This window comes from Fistularia commersonii, chromosome 2 (assembly GCF_037954325.1).
Source record: "Fistularia commersonii isolate RoL2024-O1a breed Wild chromosome 2, RoL_Fcom_v1.0, whole genome shotgun sequence".
In the NCBI taxonomy this organism is placed as follows: domain Eukaryota; kingdom Metazoa; phylum Chordata; class Actinopteri; order Syngnathiformes; family Fistulariidae; genus Fistularia; species Fistularia commersonii.
Window position 1 is genome coordinate 13,590,211 of NC_141285.1, and position 19,342 is coordinate 13,609,552.

Below are 19,342 nucleotides of genomic sequence, written 5' to 3' on the forward strand. Positions count from 1 at the left end.
GTCCTCTGCTCTGCAGATAACACATCTTGCATTAGTCTGCCATTACAGAGAGTAAGTGGTTCGGAAGTCAATCACTAGCTTGTTAGAGTCTTGTCACTAACATGGTTTAGAATTTGCTTAAGAGCTATAATGTGGTATTGTGTTTTGTTTTCGTTTTCAAGTTGCCTTAGATGTTATCAAAGTTATCATGATATTTGGAATTCTAATATTATCATATTCTAATATTGTATAACATGAGCATGCCATGTATGACCCTTTTATTCACTGTATATACCAATTGAAGTTTTTGGTACTACTTGAGCATTGTGAAAGTTAGGACTGGATAATATTAGATTCTGTCTAGTTGCCTCAAACTTGTTCTTGACAGTAATAAAAGTGAATTATAAAAAGAAACCAATTTGTAAACATGTCATTTGGTAAGTCTACTGACAAAACATAAGCTGCAGTTTTCTTTGAAGGACAGTGCTTACAATTTGCAACAATCTTACTTATTTTTGTTTGTATGGATGATCTTCTCATTTTCATCATCCTTTGTCACCTTAACCCCTTCACAGTTATATTTTTTCCTCAATCTTTTTAGCTGATTTTTCTTTTAATTTACCTTTTGGAACATAGTCTAAAGAAGGGCTCTAATTCTTATGTTTTTATTGAGGGCTATGCCCATTTCCTTATAGCCGTAATTGCTTATGTATCCATGATCTTATTTGTCCTCTTGGATTGTGACAGTCATTGGATGAAAGTGGCCACTGAATCATTTGACAAACAAGATGACTTGAATTCAATCAATTTAAATATTTCCAGGAACTGTTATGGAGAAGAGCCCACAGAGCATATTGCACATCAACAAATCACCACAGCACTTACATTTGAAAAACATTCCTTGACAGCATCACTGGTGGAAAAATCCATCCCTCCACTTTTTCTGTACAATTGTCTGATGAGAAGTAATTATTCTAAAAAGACATTCATGCCACAAGGGAGGCCACACATCATTCAGGCATGTTTTTCAACGATATACAAAAAGATGAAAAAATATCTATTGCCCACTTGTCTTCTCACCATGAAGCTACATTATAAATAATGCTTTTAATTTTGAATATTGTGTCCAAGAGCTGAGGAAAAACAAAATCTGTGTATCACAGCCAGAAAGCTTTTCATTCTCTACAACGCTTTTGTGCAAATGTTGCGTCAACAAAGTATTGTGACCTTCAGCAAGGGAACCACTACAAGATGAGCTTAAAAATATCAATTGCCAGTTTCTCTCAGGATTAACACAGTTTGGTGCCCAAGACTGGCATCCTTTGAAATGCCCCCTTCTCCTTCTTGAAATGTAAAAGGTGAGGTTGTCAAATGTCTGTTTAAAGCTTATGAAAAGTCCAAAATCAATTATTGTCGGATCCATTTCTTCAGAATGTTTTGGTGATTTTTAGATGCTACAGTGGTTAGAATACTCACCCCAACCTAAAAGATTTTGTTGTTTGAACCCAACATGGGCTTTCTGTTCGGAGTTAACGTGTTCTCTTGGTGCATGTGTGGATTCCATCTGAGAACATGGGCATTTTCCCAGAGACCAAAAAACAAGAAACAAGTAAAATGGAGCACTAAATTCTTTCTCATATGGCATTACTATGAGAGGGAATGAACATTGGTGGCTTGGCGGTCCCCCTAAAAAAGATAAATAAAGGATAATAATAATAGGTAATATTGTATTTAACAATAATGAAGCACAGTTCTAGATCCAATCAATTACATGTACTAGATATACAAGATATATGCCATATAATTTATCTTTTATATACAGAAATCTTCCAGCTGTTTTGTTTCCCCGCAGGAAGAAGAGTTGAGGAAAAGTGGAGATGTCAAATATGCACATCTGAGTCATGATCTTCATGTTTTAATTGAAGTCTTTGCTCCACCTGGTGAGGCCTATTCCCGCATGAGTCACGCCTTAGAGGAGATTAAAAAATTTCTGGTTCCAGTAAGTTTGCTTTCCATTTTTCTTGATCAACGTTTTTTCCCTGCTATTAACCGATGTTACCTTTCAGCTCACAGGACAGTAAGTATAGTTTATAAGAAATTTGTTGTCTTGCTTTATAACCTTTACCTACTACACCCTTCAGAACAAATATAAATAGTGCATTCAGAAATGAAAGTGAAGTGCTGACAAGACCTTTGTTTTGTATCACTTAAGATATCTGTGAAAAGTAATGGGCTGATTGTATACTTTGGCAAATCCATGTTACAAATTTAAATCACATATTCTTATTATGACAGTCCAAATGAGTTTGCTTTATTGAGTCATAGATATCTGTCAGTATCTATGATGACTAATCCCTGCTGATGGGGTCGGCACTTCTTGCTGTTTCCCCTTTCATTGATCCCTTTGGATAAAGTGCTATGTGTATGAATGTCCCATTCTAAAAACTTAGACCGCCACTGAGTCTAAAATGTTGCTTGTACATACATGTACTGTATGTCCATGCGGACCACGGTAAACTCATCCCAATATGTGAATAATGTTGTTACTGTTTTTTTCTCAATGGATATTTAATGTGCAACTGAATGGTACCCTGTTTGGATTTTCGTATTTCTTTGGAATTTTATATCAAATAGTGTTTGTTGTTTCTATTGAATTTGTAACTTTATAAAATGTTTAAATGTCTATTGTAAGTCGCTTTGGATAAAAGCGTCTGCCAAATGTAATGTAATGTAATGTCATGTAATGTTATGTGTTTGACAAGTGACATGAACCAGGATTTGATTCAAGTTCTAGTTGATAAGAATAAAATTCCTGACATCTTTATCATTTTTAGCTCCTTCAGGAATGTTTAATTTCAAATAGATGTCATTGTCTCTCTTCAAGAAGGAACCTCTCATCCGTATTTGCGTGTCTGTGCCATTTTCTCTATAACCTCTTCTTAACAAAACAGCCAAATCTTGCACTTTCAGACAAAGCAATCATTCTGGAGACATACTCATAAATTGGCCCACTTGTTTAAACAGAATTTAATCAATTAAACCCTCACTATCAGCTCTTCTACCCCTAAACAGTCGCTTTTGGATAAAAACGCCTGACAAATGACTGTAATGTAATGTAATGTGAATAGTAGGACCTATGTGATACCAAATGAACACTTTTCTGGAGACCTGAAAACATTGGACAGTTTTTTAAATGTCTGATTTTTTATTGTTGAAGTGACAATTCTACACCTCGTACTTGGTATGATATATTACTTGTTTATTGAGATGTAGAGCTCTGTAATTGTTGGGTTGTGACCATATTCAAAAACTCTGTGTATTAATACAAAATAGTTTGTGTTCCAAAGACGCAGCTCATACATTCATTGAATTTGAATAAGGACCAAAGCCGTGTGACTTATAATTCCATGTATCGTTGCCCCAAAGAAAGACTTTAACAAGGCAAGGTTTACATCAACAATTAAAAGCAACCCATGCAACCCATGATGAATCAAATTCACTTAATTTTCTGACAACATATGGGAGCAGCATGGTAAAAAGAACTACAAATCCTAATCACCCCAGTTCTCAAGTGACATCTGTTCTATCTTAGTGCGGGACCAAAGTCATCCTTTTTTGTCTTGTAGCTCTAAGGCCTCAGCTGAGAAGGCCATGGAGCTTGAAGGAGCCAATTTATCCCTCAAAAAGTGCCTCTAGAGAATCAGATAGAAATTTCTTTCAACTTGGGCATTTCTGCTCTCCTTATCCCTTTTTACGTCTTTTTGCCCCAAAGCCCCAACTCAGGAGGGACGGAAAGAAACGTGGTGAGCAATTCCTTTCCTTCATTGTATTTCCTGGCCACAATTTTGATGCATGCAACCTTCTGCAAATTACAATTGCATCTAATCCTTTCTGCTTCAAAACTCTTTGGAATAGATCAAATTGGCTTGATGAGAACTTGCACAAACACCATTCCCTTGGAAACCCTTTGTCAGTACTGTAAGTTCCCTTAATGGAAATGAAACTGTTGCCCAAAAACACTGAGTCAATCCACTTCTTTGTCAAGCAAGGCAGTGACTTTGTCATAAATCTTGAGGTGAAAACCACAGGCCTTCTGATGTGCATCAAGGAGATTTATGGAGAACCAACTATAATACCCCTCTTGATTTCTTTGAGTTCCTTGTCATGCCTTCCGGCATGGTTCATGCATCTCCTGAGAACAAGCAACACCAAAGTAGAATAATGTGAATTTATTGCCTAGAACAGCACTTTCCTGGCTTCTTTATCAACAGTAAACAGATGACGGCAGATCGCTGAAAAATGTACAATAGTAACAGAATGTCTGTCACCATGAACAACTCCCATCCAAAGCTTTTTGACTGATAGGTCAAATGAATATAATATAATATAATATAATATAATATAATATAATATAATATAATATGATATTTTCAGGATGGAAACTTTTGATTTGATGGTCAGAGCAGACCTGTCCTAGAGATGCTCTCCAAGCAAATAACTGAAAACCTTGACCTTGTGTTTTTTTCATTTTGTCTCAATGACTGAGCGGACCTAAAAGGTGGAAAAATCTTGAACTGCTATCAGTAAAACTCCCACTTCAAGGCCACGGGCATTGGTTGAAGGGAGCTTAACACCTACTCATCATCTAGATACACAAAGAATCTGACTAACATTGAATCAGCCCAAGCTTCAATTTTCTCTTTAGCTACTTCAACTTTGTCATTACCCATCACCCTTGTTCACATAATGTTGAACTTGACATTTGTTAACACCACAAAGGCTCGAGAAAAATCTCAATACATTGACCTTTCTTCTTTGTTGGGTTTCTGTACAGAAACACCAAAAAAAAAGTCAAAGAGGACAAATGGCAGGGTCTAGATCCTGCATCTGGACAAACCGATTGGCTTTTTTGTCTCTGTGCTATAAATCCACAGTGGGCCCACACCTCCAACATCTTTTCATCCCACCAGACAAAGGAACCGCAGAGTTTTAAGGCGATAATTCTTATAGTCTACATTTTAATTCTCCTGAATTAAAAGTCTCTTACGGTCTTCTTGCCACTGTAACTGCAAGCAAGATTGTGTCTCTAAGGCTGCTCACTATGTGCATCTCCCTAGGTCCTTGTCACATCATGAAACTGCCTCAAACAACTCCACTTGGAGTTCATACATGCCCTCGTTTTGAATATGCATGTACTTATCTTTTCTCTGCTTCAGGCATTTCCTCTTCAAAAGCCCTCCAGGCTAACAGCCTTCCCTTTTGTCTGACATGGAAGTTGAGATAGGGGTCCCTTCTTACCAACATTCTCCGCTAACAAGGACTTGTTTACTTTTATTTATCTCTTACTTGTTCATTGTGCTGTTCTCCACAACTCATCTACTGTCATGCTCTGTTACACATTTTCCTTGTTTGCAAGGAGCCTGCATTCCTGGCCTGCCTCTTTATTCTTAACTGTGGAACTAGCATGCCCACCTAACCTCAGTCACAGAGTATACCCAATCATGGTGAATTAGATACTTCCCCCTCTATGATCTGCAACAGGTCACTAAGCACTTTGTTTTTTTTTTGTTTGTTTTTTATTTGTTTGACCTATGAAAAGGGTCACCAAAAATAATAATATGGGCATTTTGTTGTTTAAAACATGGTGGCCAAATAATGTCTTCTTCTCCTTTTGGCTTTTCCCTTCAGGGGTCGCCAAAGCGAATCAACTTTCTTCATCTAACCCTATTCTCTGTATCCTTCTCACACAAACTACGTTCATATCCTCTCTCACCACGTCAAAATCTTCTCTTTGGTCTTCCTTGAGACCTCATGCCTGGCAGCTCCAATTCCTGCATCCTACTACCAATAAATTCACTATCCCTCCACTGTACATGACCAAACAATCTCAGTCTGGCTTCTCTGACCTTCCCTCCAATACATCTAACATCTGCTGTTCCTCTGATAGACTCATTCCTGATCCTATCCATCCTGGTAACTCCCTAAGGGAACTTCAACGTCTTCATCTCCGTGACGTCTAGCTCTGCCTCCTGTCTTTTAGTTTCTAGTCCATACAGCATCGCTGGTCTAACCACTGTCTTGTACACCTTTCCTTTCATTCTGGCTAATAGTCTTCAATCGGATAGTATCCCTGACATTTTACTTCACCCATTCCAACCTGCTTGAACCCGTCTGTTCATCTCTTTTCCACACTGTCCGCTGCTCTGGATTGTTGACCCCAAGAAACTAAAATCCTCCAACTACTTGATCTCCACTCTCTGTAGCCTCCCCATTCCACCTGGGTTCCTCTTATTCACAAACATATACTGTCTTGCTGCGACTAACCTTCATTCCTCTCCTTTCCAGAACATAACTCCACCTCTCTTGATTTTCCTCCACCTGTTTTCTGCTCTCACTAGAGATCACAATGTCATCCGCAAACATCATGGTCCATGGCGATTCCTGTCTAACCTCATCTGTTAGCTTGTCCATCACACTGAAAACAAGAAGGGACCCACAGCTGATCTCTGAAGGAGTCCTACCCCCACTTTGAACTTCTCTGTTACCCCTATAGCACACTTCACCACTGTCTCACAGCTAGTATGCATGTCCTGCATTAGTGGCCAAATAATATAAAAAGTTTAAAAACATATTGCAATTAGTGAACGTTTACAATGCTGGTGTAGCTGTGGTTTCTTTGTATCACTATGGCTTTTTATGACTGCATGTTTACCTTGAGAAAGTGCAAATGCAAAATTAGGTCAACATCAGTTATTTTAGTTGCAGGAACATCATTAGATGAGATATCAGCTATTACTATCAGGTGTGTTTTTAATAGACACTACAATGGTTTTAGTAAATTCTTTGCTTTATTTCAATTTTCAACTCTGTTTACAACATACCTCTGGTAAAACCTCCAAGTTGATCATCACTGAAAGGCCTCTAACAGTATATAAATAAACAGCTTGATGTATTTCTGCTGTGATCTACACTTTAGAATATAATTGGACTACTATCAGTAAGCCTAATATCCCAGAGTTAACCTTGCTCTATTAAATAACAAAATTCCACGATCCATTCTGAAGTATTATTTCGTTTGAATGATCACAATGAGTTCGGCAGTTATTATTCATTATTGTTTTACAATTGAGTAGATGCAATGCCTCAGGTTAAGATTAAAAGCAAGATTGATTCATGTAAGAGCCACATTGAAAGAGAAACTGAAAATTAAAGGTTACGATATACAAACGCATATTATATATGTATACTTCTATGGCTATACAATGAATGGTATGAGTCATAGAGTGGGAGACACACCACATACAATAAACAATTATTTCAGTACCATTATGTTTTACCCTTCTCCATTAGATAAAACTGAATTTCAACCAAGCTTATCTTGGTCTGTAGATGTTACATCTGGCAATACAAATTGTTTAAAAGTATTCTAAGTATGATGGGATATTATAGTGGAATTCATGGGCAGGATCAAAATATCAAAATATTGAACTTTTACTGTAAGCATGACGTTGAATAGAAATGTTTTAAGAGGGGAACAATAAAGTTAATTTATCCTTTATTAATCCCCATGGGGAAATCTGTGATTATCAAATCATGGATGAGACATGAGCAGTAGGCATGCCATCCACCAGCGGAGCAATTGGGTTCAGTGCCTTGCTCAAGAGCACTTCAACGCACTAGGAGGAGCCGGGAATCAAACCAAGACTGTTCAGTTCCAAAGATGATTGCGCTTCCTCCTGCCCCACACCGCGCCACCCAAAAGAGATTGGCTGTCACATCTATAATGGATGGTTTTAATGATAGGTCAAATTTATAATTCCCACTTTCAAAGTACACATATTGAGGATGTTACTTTGTCCATAGACGTGATAGCGCTATCGCTCCTGATAATGCTTGACCAGTGACATTGACAAGTGACTCTCTAGAAAGGGCCACTCGATGCCTCTCATGCTGATGTGGTGTGGCATAAGTTTAGCCTCTTCACATCCCAATGACTCCTTGGATATCCAGGATTTACTTGTGCAGCTTATTGGACTTCATTCATGTGCCCTATATAATGCTTGACATACTGTTTTTTGGGCGGCTTTTTCTTGAGGGAGCATTTTATCCTGAAGCATCTTCATCACAGCCAGCTCTGCCATTCTCCTTTCCTTTAAATTGACTTTGGAATGAGACCATTGATTTCCTTTCACAGCGCTGAAGCCTTACAATAGCTGCCACTGGACTTTAACAGTTGATAAACTAAAATGGTCTTGCCTTGATATAATGAACCAGAGCCTTCTTGAGCTATTGGTCACTATTTTGAACCCCTCCCATCTTGATATTTCCATTTCACTTAAATACTATGTTTGTTCTGGGACTTTTCAGAATGCAATCTGCTGGATTCTACTGTCTGTTTGCCAGTCCACCAATGGATGTGCATCTGTGTATGTATTTGACTTGTGGTGATATGAAAATTTAGCATTTTGACACTCATTTGCAATAATACTGACTATAAGACCACTGGCAACTTCCTGTAGTTGGCTTCCTTATAAATGTCTGTGTTGAGGATGAGCATGTAACGTTGCATCTCAACATTTTATCCCCCTAGCCTACTGTTACCCCAAGAAAACAAAATGGAACAAGGTTATAGTTAAGAAACATGCTTTATATGATGGTAAGCCCAACCAAAGAGAACCGATTAAAAGGAGAAAAATACTATAGACATAGATTACAATAATCAAACTACATGTTTCTACTTACCCTTTTAGATCTCACAGCTGGTAGTATAGCATAACGTAAATCATAGACATTTCATAACCTTGCCTCATGCTTAACTGTGAATAGTTTGAAAAATTTGCATACACATGTAGTTGGATTGCATGTTAGATAATAAAATATACATGTGTACTTAATCATTTATAGCCATTTTACTATGAATATATCCTTTTCTATTATGGTGAAGATGGGCTCAATTTGCAAGATTCTTTGTCTTCGTTCTTCCTCTTCTTTAATATTTTAGCCAAACAGAAGTTCTTTAATGTTTGGGTTCTGTTTCGTTATTTTGCTGGGTGAATCAAATTTGAAACACACAATACAAGGTAGGCAGTATTTAGTTCCACCTGTATGAATATTGCATATCAAATGGGGGAGAAAAAAATAGGGTAAATAAAGTAAATACATAAATTAATAATTTCAGACCCAGATTTAATGATTATTTTATTTTTTTTTAATGCAGAAGCAATATATAATAGTAAGAAATACTCACCACTGCATTAAAAAAATCGAATGCATGAAAGGAAACTACTGCTTTAAAACTATTTGCAACAATATGGTTTTATAGTGGTTGAAGAACATTTGAAGAAAATTCCTTAGCTTTAGTGGCCAAGGTGCAACTCCATTGGTACTGCATAAAGTAGGCTAGACAACAAATTAGCACTAGTTGATGATAGAATTGCCAGTGTTTCTCACAATCCAACCTTGGAATTTGAGAGATTTAAGCAGATGGTTGCAGCTAAAATCATCTCGAGTGAGTGCACTGAGCTTTGTGACATGCAGCCCTTCAATCAGTCTTTCACCTGCCGTTTTGTAGTGTATCTCATCTTTGATTAAAGATTCAAATATTTTTTTTATCTTTGGAAGTTTAATTGACAATTTGGCATCATCTCCAAAGTTTCTCTTATAATGCCATCATTATAACCTGCCTCCCTCTGAGATCCCAATTGCGAAACAGGAAGAATGAATACATATGATTTGCCACTGATTATGAAAACTCCACTCACATTTATTCTGTTTTGCATATATAGTGTAAGTAGATTTGTTGCAAGCAGAAACATAACAGTCTGATAAACAGTAGTTTTACTTGTATTAGCTTGCACATTAGCAGTCATTTAAATTGCTGAGAAGAGAAATATTTTAACTTGAATACAAATCAGCCATTAAGTGAAATGAACATAGAAATTGAGTCACTTTAGAGTTATGTTCTCCATAAAAACAGTAACAGGACCCTTATAAGAAGAAAGCTGGATGTCTGTGGCCCACAGTGTCTGGAAGTTGCAGTTCCTCAAAGTCATTGAGAGACTGACATCCCAACTAGGGCTGTAAAATCCTTCAAGATAATATAAATTAATGGCTTATATAAGCCTTTATTAAGACTGAAAAGGTTACAGGATGTCATACTCGTTCTTCCCAACTGCCTTCAACAATCATGAACAAACATAACAATCATGGACTTCCTCTGACCAATCTGCTGCACTTGACTGTTTACATTTCAACTTGAAATGTTAATTTGCACATTCATTGCTTCCATTGTACAATATTCGTCAATCTCGTCAAACAACCATGAACTGCCTCAGAATATTCTTAGACTGCCCGCTCACGAAAGCCTGCCTTTCAGTTCACACGCACTCTGTTTGCACTTACTACATACATAATTAGCACATACTAAACCTGCAAAATTTACATTTCGACTGCATCTTTCACTTACTGCCCTAACTGTTATGTATTTAGATGTATTTTTCCTCACTATGCTCCATACTGTATGTCTCTTCTTTGTTATTAGAACCTTGTTATATGATGTGGCACACACTGCAGAGAGCAATTTAATTTTTCAGGGAAACACACTTCCATACTATACATTTGGCAATAAACACTTTGAATCTTGAATAGATCAATTAGATGACCAAAACCAGTAGGACAAGACGTGTTTGACCTGAAATCAGACCAAGGACATTATTTGTATCTTTTTAAAAGCACTCTTGTGTCTAACAGGGAGCATGTCCTAATTTTAGACATAAGTACTAAGGGATTTTTCAGATTTTTTTTTTCTTAATCACAAATTTAGAACTTGAGGAGCTTTGAATTTGTCAAGTTGAAGATCGCATTTAACCTCTAAGGTTAAAACATTAATAGTGCAAATGAACTTGAACTGTACTCTATTTAATAAATTCCTCAACCTAAAACAATGTAATAAAGGCACAGAATTTCATGGGGAGATAATTAAATTAAATGTTTGTATCACTAACAGAATCAAGATCCAGCATTGCACCTCGCTGCGCTAGTTTATTTACCTTTGAATGAAGTACCTCATGCAGCCCATACTCAAAATAACAGAATCCAAAAAAACTTTAATTACCATATCAGTATGCAGATTAACAGCTGCTGCAGCAGTTAATCTTTGGGTGCCCTCTGAAAACTCATCCACATGTGCTTTTGAAGCAATTTTTTGCAGAAAGTAGTGAATGAAACCATGTGTTGTGGTTTTAATTGTAATTTTTATTTTTTTGCAAAACATTTGTCTAGTTCAGGTTTTTGCAAAAGAAAACAAGCAGTTCAGTTCAGTTTTCTCTGTGATAGTAAAAGAGTGATTATAATAAAAGTCAAATGTCCTTGCAGCAATGTGTAGTTTATCAAAAATCTGCTTGCATAGATGGCAGCTTGCTTTGTTGGTCAACCAAAACAGAGGATGGGGTAGGGTACAAGATTCATTCAAATACCAAGGTTGATTCAATTTATTCATAATGTTGTTCATATTTTAACTACACTGGAGAAGTCTGTTAAAATAATAACAGATTCCATCAAGGTTCGAGATGAAGGCGTACTTGACAGAGGAATGCTAGAAAAATACAGGACAAAATATATCATCCTTCTGTGTGTTCATAATTTGCTAAAACAGTCGAGTGAGAGAAAAAATAATTCAACACAGCCACTAATTGGATTGTACACAAGGTTAAGCACAACCAGCATAGCACTTGGGGTTACTTAACTGAATGTGATCTGCATTTGTCTGCTTCATGCTTACTTACAGGGCCTGAATGAATGTCATTGAGGAAGGATTCTGACCTAAGGAGACCCAGCGTGGCTCTATCTCTATATACCCTTCTTGACTTAATCGTCATTACTCAGCCGTAAACTTTTCCTAGCACTGGCAAGCTTACTGTGGCATTCCAATTGAAAGCCCTGCCAATCTCCTTCAAAGTTACAGAATGGTGTCAGAGCTATGAATTCATAAACAGCAGCATGTGTTCAAATATTTTAGAAACATATCAAGAGTACCGTAATCTTTCTTTATCTGTACAATGCTTAAGTCAGAATTCCTGTCCCATATCTATAAATTAAATGTAAGGACAAATTTTCCATTTAAAGATGCTGAAATAATATAATTCTACAACATTATGTCTTCTGTAAGATCCAACACTGTTTTTATTGAACCTGTAAGGAAAATTATGATGAATGTTGAGTAAGAACACAACAATTTTGCTTCTTTTATCTCCTCTCTTTTTGCTAATATCAAGCTTTCTGTGATGTCCTTTGTTTCACATGGGCTGAAAAGACATGGAGAATATGACATGATTAGAAAAGATCAAAAAATTATGTTTTAGAATTTAAATTCCAGATCAGAATGGTAATGTTTTAGAATTTAAATTCCAGATCAGAATGGTAATGAAATCTGTTGATGAAGCTATAAAACAAAAACGCTCATCCTGTGTTAGGAGTTTTTACTGCTTAACCAAGTGATGACTGAGGTTTCCAAGAAGCTTACATTTCACACACTTAATTAATAAATCTGTATTGTGAGCGTTGGTTTAACGATATTAATATATAATACCCTTTCTAACCTAATAACCTTTTATCATTCAGCCTTGAATTGATTCAGTGCCAAAAACCATCCAAATAAAATATACAGTCAGTGTTGTAAGTACATGTAATATCTCTGATGAAGAGCAGTATTTTTAGGTTTACATTTAATGAAACATAATACACAATAAAATGAAAAATGACTATCCTAATAAGACCAGTTGTGACAAGTATAATGATCTGGATGACTGCAAACTTTCTCAGACACTGACTCCATGGTTGTTACTGACTTATATGTATTAGGATTAATCCTGTGCTTGCTCCTGGGAAATAATGACTACAGTCTGCTTAATGGTTTAAATCATGGACTGATTGCAAGTTGAAGGAAAAGTTTCAGAATCTCAAATGGCAATCTTCAAATTACAAATTGGTGTTTGCTCATTATCTTATTATTGAATGTATACTTATTTTAAAGTGCAAGTAACTTTTCTTGATTTTATGAACTATAAGACTGTCTTAGTTCTGATGTTTTGAATAATTGAAAAAAATAGTCTGAAATTTGGGAATATTTGAGCATCAAAGTGTGCTCAGCTATTTAAACTCAAAATTAAACTAAAAACTAAAACAAAACTAAACTTTATTGAAAATAAGTTGCTCGTATTCCAGAAAATGCCATGCTTTCTGGTGTTTTTCAGAAAATGTAATGTAATTGGATTTGCTGCTGTTCTAAGCATCTATTTCCATCTGAAGACAACTATTTCCCCGTTTTTCTTTAATAATAAATTAGTCGCACTGCGTTTTATTCTCATAGGACTACAATGACGAGATCAGACAGGAGCAGCTCAGAGAACTCTCCTTGTTGAATGGCTCAGAAGAGTCAAGCCGTGGTGGTGCACAAGGACGAAGCACAAGACCAGCAACTGCAATATCCACAAGGTAACGTGCTGATTTCCCATATGCAATGGTTCTCTGAGAGAAGTAACATACACTATATAGCCAAAAGTATTCCCTCACACATCCAAATAGTCAAAATCAAGTGTTCCAATCACTTCTATGGCCACAGGTGTATAAAATCAAGCACCTAGGTATGCAGACTTTTTGCAAACATTTGTGGAAGAATGGGTCGCTCCCAGGAGCTCAGTGACTTCCAGTGTGGAACAGTGATAGAAGGCCACCTGTGCAACAAATCCAGTCATGAAATTTCCTTGCTCCTGAATATTCTACAGTCAACTGTCACCTGTATTATAAAGAGTTGGAAGTGTTTGGCAACAACAGCTTTCAAAAGTCCCATTAAATCCGGAGTTTGGAAATCCACGTCTGCATGGCTGACAAGAATATCATCAATGTCATTCAACAAATGAAGCAAAGGAAATTTCCTCAAGACTCTTTCAAAGGCATTCTGTAGTCTTTTGTTGATCATGGATCAAACAGACTTAAAACTTCAGCCATGGCAAAAATGTCAGAGGAATTTACTCATGCAGCCAGGATTAAACGGCTAACTGATTCAAGGCTCTGCTGTTACTTGCTTGACATAATATAATTTCATGGGTTGTGGTTCCACAGTAGTTAATATATATACAGTATGCCTTAATGGGGTGGTCTACTTCTTGCATTAATGATAATTCATAATTCTAACACTAACATGAGACACCCCCAATTTAAATTCACCACTTGGTTTCCCAGATTTACTTCTTGTGACATAGTGATCAGTGATTATTAAAAATCTCCATGAAGAGTATGCACCAGTAATTCCCTGTTGAGTGTCTGTATTTTTGGATCACAGTGGGTTGCTACGTAGAGTAGACTATGCCAGCAGCAGAAAAGGTATCCTAGCCCACCTACATCATTCTACTGTTAAAATGTAAGTTGAACACAATGGACTGCTTTGTAAAGCTAAATCCAGTCTGCAGTCTCTGTGGTGCTCCCACTGTGCTGCTTGTATTGGGCAGTCAGTCTACCACATGAGCAATAGTCAAACCCCGGCATTATATCCGCTTTTTGTTCCCTTTTAAAATTCTCGCCTTCTTTGTGGTGGTAAGCATAAAAACCTCAATGTATCCCTCAAGGTCAGGCAGATGGAGATTGTGGCACAATGCACAGGTCCACCATGTTGTTGAAACAACTCACCGATGTTACCAGAAGAGTGAAAGACACTACACAGCACTTCGATCTTTACAATATTGATCTCAGTGGCAGCTTACCCAAGGCCAACTGTAAAACAAACACTAACTAGAGCCCCTGCACATTTGGAGTAATGAGAGGGATTTTATACATTTTACTGAGATCTGTAAAGCACCTCCAAAGAAGTGAAGTAAGTACTTTGTGAAGTACGATTCCTGATGTCTTGTTTGTGTTCTCTTTCTTTGTTTGCCTTACCAAGGGGCCACAGGGGCACAGGAAGGAGTACAACAGTACCAAGGGTGACAGTGACGGCAACACACAACAAACCTCCCACAACAGTTCTAACGAGGGAGGTGCAAGCTCCAAGAGCCAGAGGAGCAGCGGGAAGTGTCGCGTTCAGGCCCCCACTGCTAGCAGTTACACATGAATCATATGACGACTACGTAAGTCCAATCCTCTTTACGAAAAAAGTATGGGTGATAGTAATTTTACTTGAACTGTGTGAAAATCAGACTTGGTTTAATCCCCTTTCTTGATACCTGGATGAGTCTTGCTTAACAGGAAGAGGTGGTGCAAGAAGTAACGTATTTGAAATTAGGGCAATCGGGGAATTATGATGAAAAGTGTTATTTTTCATTAAAACCGACATCTTCTCTGATGTTCTCTGGGCGGTATTCTTGCCAGCACCACATCACAACATTTCTTTACATTTTCATGGTTGTGTGTCATTACAAAATGATTATAAAATAAAAGTGTAAAAGTTTCAACAACCATTACAATCACTATCTGTTGCTATTGGAACACACAGTTAATATTCATGAAAATTGTACAAGAAATTAGAAATAAAACCGATTCTCATTTTTCTTTTCTTTCACATTGCATTGTGATGAGTGAAGATAATCTATTATTATATGGAATCCATTATGAATTCCAACGTTGACTGATATCAGTTCATTTCTTTAGTATGATTTGAAATATTTCTTACTTACAGCCCAACTTCCTCCACATTCTGGGAGGACCTGTAAGTGACACAGTTTTAATACTTCATATACCTTACAAATGTCAAACTGTCAGAGAACACCTGTGTTTATCTTCCCTCTCTTCGTCACTACAAACTTCACCAGTTTTTTTTTTTACTTGCTGTCAGTTTCTATATATTTTGACACTAATCCTACCTGTCGTGGCCTTTCAAGTGCCACAGTATCCACTCCAGAAACCCAAATCGTACACCTCTGGTATTTGCAGCTTGTTGTTTTTGTTTCTCCTTTTCCTATAATGCCTGGAAACCATTTATTGTCAGAGATCATATAAGATGTTTTAACATCCCCAATGAGCTACAAAAATGGCAAATTAGAGACAAAAGAGAGCTTAACATGGTGATTTCAGGCAGCATTAGAGGAAGCTTTATTGCGACACTCATCTTATTAGATGAGAAAAAAAAGCATCAATAAAACTCAAGCATGCTCACCCAGTCATATCTGTTTTTTAAATAATGAAGATTTATCCATTTATGGCCTTAACATGTTGCTAAATTGTTTTTTCCCACTTCATTAGGAAAACAAGAGACTCTATGTCATTTACAAAATATCGTCTCCGTCTTTTTTGTCTGGTTTTCTAGCAGCATGAAAAATAGACCAGATGTTGAAGCTACCGCTGTCGATCATGAGCCGCTGACTGCCAGACTAATTGATTAAAACAGTTGGCGAAATGAAGCAGGCAGGGCATTGTGTCTCTTATGTGTCCTCTGGCATTCAAAGGAGAGCTGTATCAATTAAAGGCCCGCATAAAGCAACGTAACACACTACTTTGTAGTAAAAAGACAAAAAACAAAAGAGACGCAACAACGGCGATGGATTACCTGTCAAACTTGTTTCAAGTTTATTTTAAATCCAAATGAATGGCCAACGATGCTCCCAAAATGTAACAAGATTTGTCAAAAATGATTTTGCATACTGAGGGCTTTAAGTCAGAGCTCCCTACCCAACACGCACACACACACACACACACACACACACACACATACATTTACACATCATAGGGTTGGCTAGTCAGACATATATTCTAAAAATATAGCATTCTTTTTATGCACTATTGCATTATCAACTTTGTAACTGATTGTTTATAGCCATAAAGTGAAAACTGCAGCAGCATCAGTGCTTTTCTTTGTCTTAACTCTGCGACCAAAAAACTGCATATCACATGTGTAGAAAAAGATAGCTGTCCACATCATTCTTCAGATTTTGATTGGTTAATGATATGATTCTGAATCATAATACATTTACAGAGTCCAACTTCAACAAAAGCCGAGCAACATGCTGTGGGTTCGAGGAGCTGTTTTCCATTGAAATATGTCATGTCCAGAAAAGGAATTGTGTCAAATCAAGACCAAAATTAATCTTTTCATATATTTGATATTACTTTTGAGGTGGCAAGTCACATGTATACACTGCATCAGTATGCAACAAAAGGGTATTCTGCTGGGAAACGGCAGCTACTACACTTCCCTGACCAATGTTCTGTCAAACCTACATGAAGATTTTTTTAAAGGCAATTCAAAGGCCCAACTTAAAGGATAACGGTCCTTTTAGATCTTAAAAAAAAATCAAGGTCAATATAAAAAGACAATTCAAGGTGACCATGAAGTTTCATTCCAAATGGAAAAAGCAACACTTTTACCAGCCTATTTCCTCAGAGGCTTCCCACTAAGCAAAGCCCCCATGTGTGCTGGCAATTGAAGATTGGGCTGTCTGCATGGGGAAATGCACATGCACAGTCTCATTACCAAACCAAATTGAGTTCTGATGTAGAGACTGCGCATTTCTGAGGAGTGAAAAAGTGAGGCATTTCGTCTCTTTGTAATTGGAGATTGGAAAGAAGGTTGGGAGTACAGAGACCAGGGATTACAGAAAGATGAGTTTGTCCTGAACATTTTTTTCTTTCATATCTCTCTTTGCTGTTTTTCTACTTCATTACACAATTTCTCTTAGCTTATTTCCTGGATACACAAGGCTTCTGTGTACAGATTTGTTTGTGTATCGTGTGACTAAGTACACAACATGCTCATGTTGGTTGATCCACAACAAGAAGTGAACAATCCCAAAACACACTATCAGCATCAGATGCATCTTTGTCATTATATCCTGTATTTGCATCTTGAAATATAAGTTCCATTGTAGATATGGATTTTTTTTCCTCAAGAGACTGGTGATTGATCGACCCTGTCAACCTGTCAGTTGCTCTCATAGTAGTGATACTGTAAGAACGGAATTGTTCCTAAAATAGGATGTTATTGATTTAAAACTTTGAAGGAAAGCATGAAGTGGTATAAATATTTTCTCATAATTTATTAACTCTCTGGCGCAAGTCTCCTTTAGTTATAGCCTTAAAACCATTACTTAATGTTATTTCAAGCCTCCAAAATGAAGCCTTAAAAAAGAGATATGTCTAATGTTTGCTTGTGACATTCAGGTGCCAAAAAGTGCTGTAATATCTCATACAAAGATATGATTGATTTTACCCTGAATGAACTCAAGGCCAGATGACTGAAACCCCCGGTTTAACTCAGGATGTTAATGATAAAATCATTAATAACCTATATGTTTTTAACAGTGAAAGTTAGCCAGATATAGATCAAACTCAATGATGCATTGATCTTTGATACGTTTGTGTGCATGTGTGTGTGTGTATGTGTGTGTTAGTTCAAAGCCTCACATAAAAGGTGTATTCCTCTGTGCTCCCAAGCTCCTTTGTTGTACAAAAAGTTTGAGAACACGACGTTGAGCTTCACTGTTACACTTTGTTCACTCATTATAATGAACAAGGGAATCAAGGGAATTGTATATTATTTCGAGTCCATATAACATTATTCTGCTTGGTACCAAATGTCTGTTACACATCCTCCTGTTCTATTAAGTTAATCAGAAATATATAGAGCAGATTTACAAAGCGAAACGAAATTTTTACCTAGGGTTAAAAATAGTTCTGAATATTTTTTTTCATGTAATAATCAATCATTAATCTAATACTCAAGATGTTCACAAATTAATGACATGTATATTGTTCATATGCAAGCTCTAAAATTTTCAGTATATTCCAAGTTATTTCTCATTCTGTGCATACTTGTATTCCAAGACTGTAAGTAAATTACCAATCTCATTATATAGTAGCATATGTGTGTGAGTGTATATATATATATATATATATATATATATATTAATCCTATTATCCTTATTCTATCCTGTTTATTTGTAGGTTATGCTCTCTACCTTTATACTGCTGCTATGACAAATTAATTCCATGTGGGATGAATAAAGTCTATATTTCAATCTAGTCAAAGTATATTGATCATCTATTAATCAAATAAACATTTAAAATGTTTTATTTATATCTATATCAGTTTAGAAGTAATGGGAAGGCATCTGTCATATAGCATAGTAGTATTTGGAATGTGTTGATTAAATCAAGTTGCCGAGGGATAAATTGGGTTACATTCATCTAGATTACACTGATAAATTGATTGCAGGTTTCTAAGTATTTTTGGCATGCCCCATAACAACATCAATTTTAAAATGTATTATTTAGGTTGCGATTGGGAAAATTTTTTTCTTCAGCAGATGTCTTTTCTGACACGATTATGACATTTTACATTTTTATTAGATGGAATGACAGTGGTATTTTGATATGTCTT

General features: G+C 36.6%; 1 protein-coding gene across 2 annotated transcripts in view; it reads left to right on the forward strand.

Annotated features, from left to right (window-relative positions):
- khdrbs2 (KH domain containing, RNA binding, signal transduction associated 2) overlaps positions 1–19,342 on the forward strand; it is a 69,695-nt gene that overhangs the window by 34,428 nt on the left and 15,925 nt on the right. For both annotated transcript variants that reach the window (XM_086168307.1, XM_086168315.1), the window contains exons 4-6: positions 1,832–1,978; positions 13,346–13,470; positions 14,915–15,098. In XM_086168307.1, the coding sequence (XP_086024433.1) occupies positions 1,832–1,978; positions 13,346–13,470; positions 14,915–15,098 (456 nt within the window). The remainder of the gene's footprint in view (positions 1–1,831; positions 1,979–13,345; positions 13,471–14,914; positions 15,099–19,342) is intronic.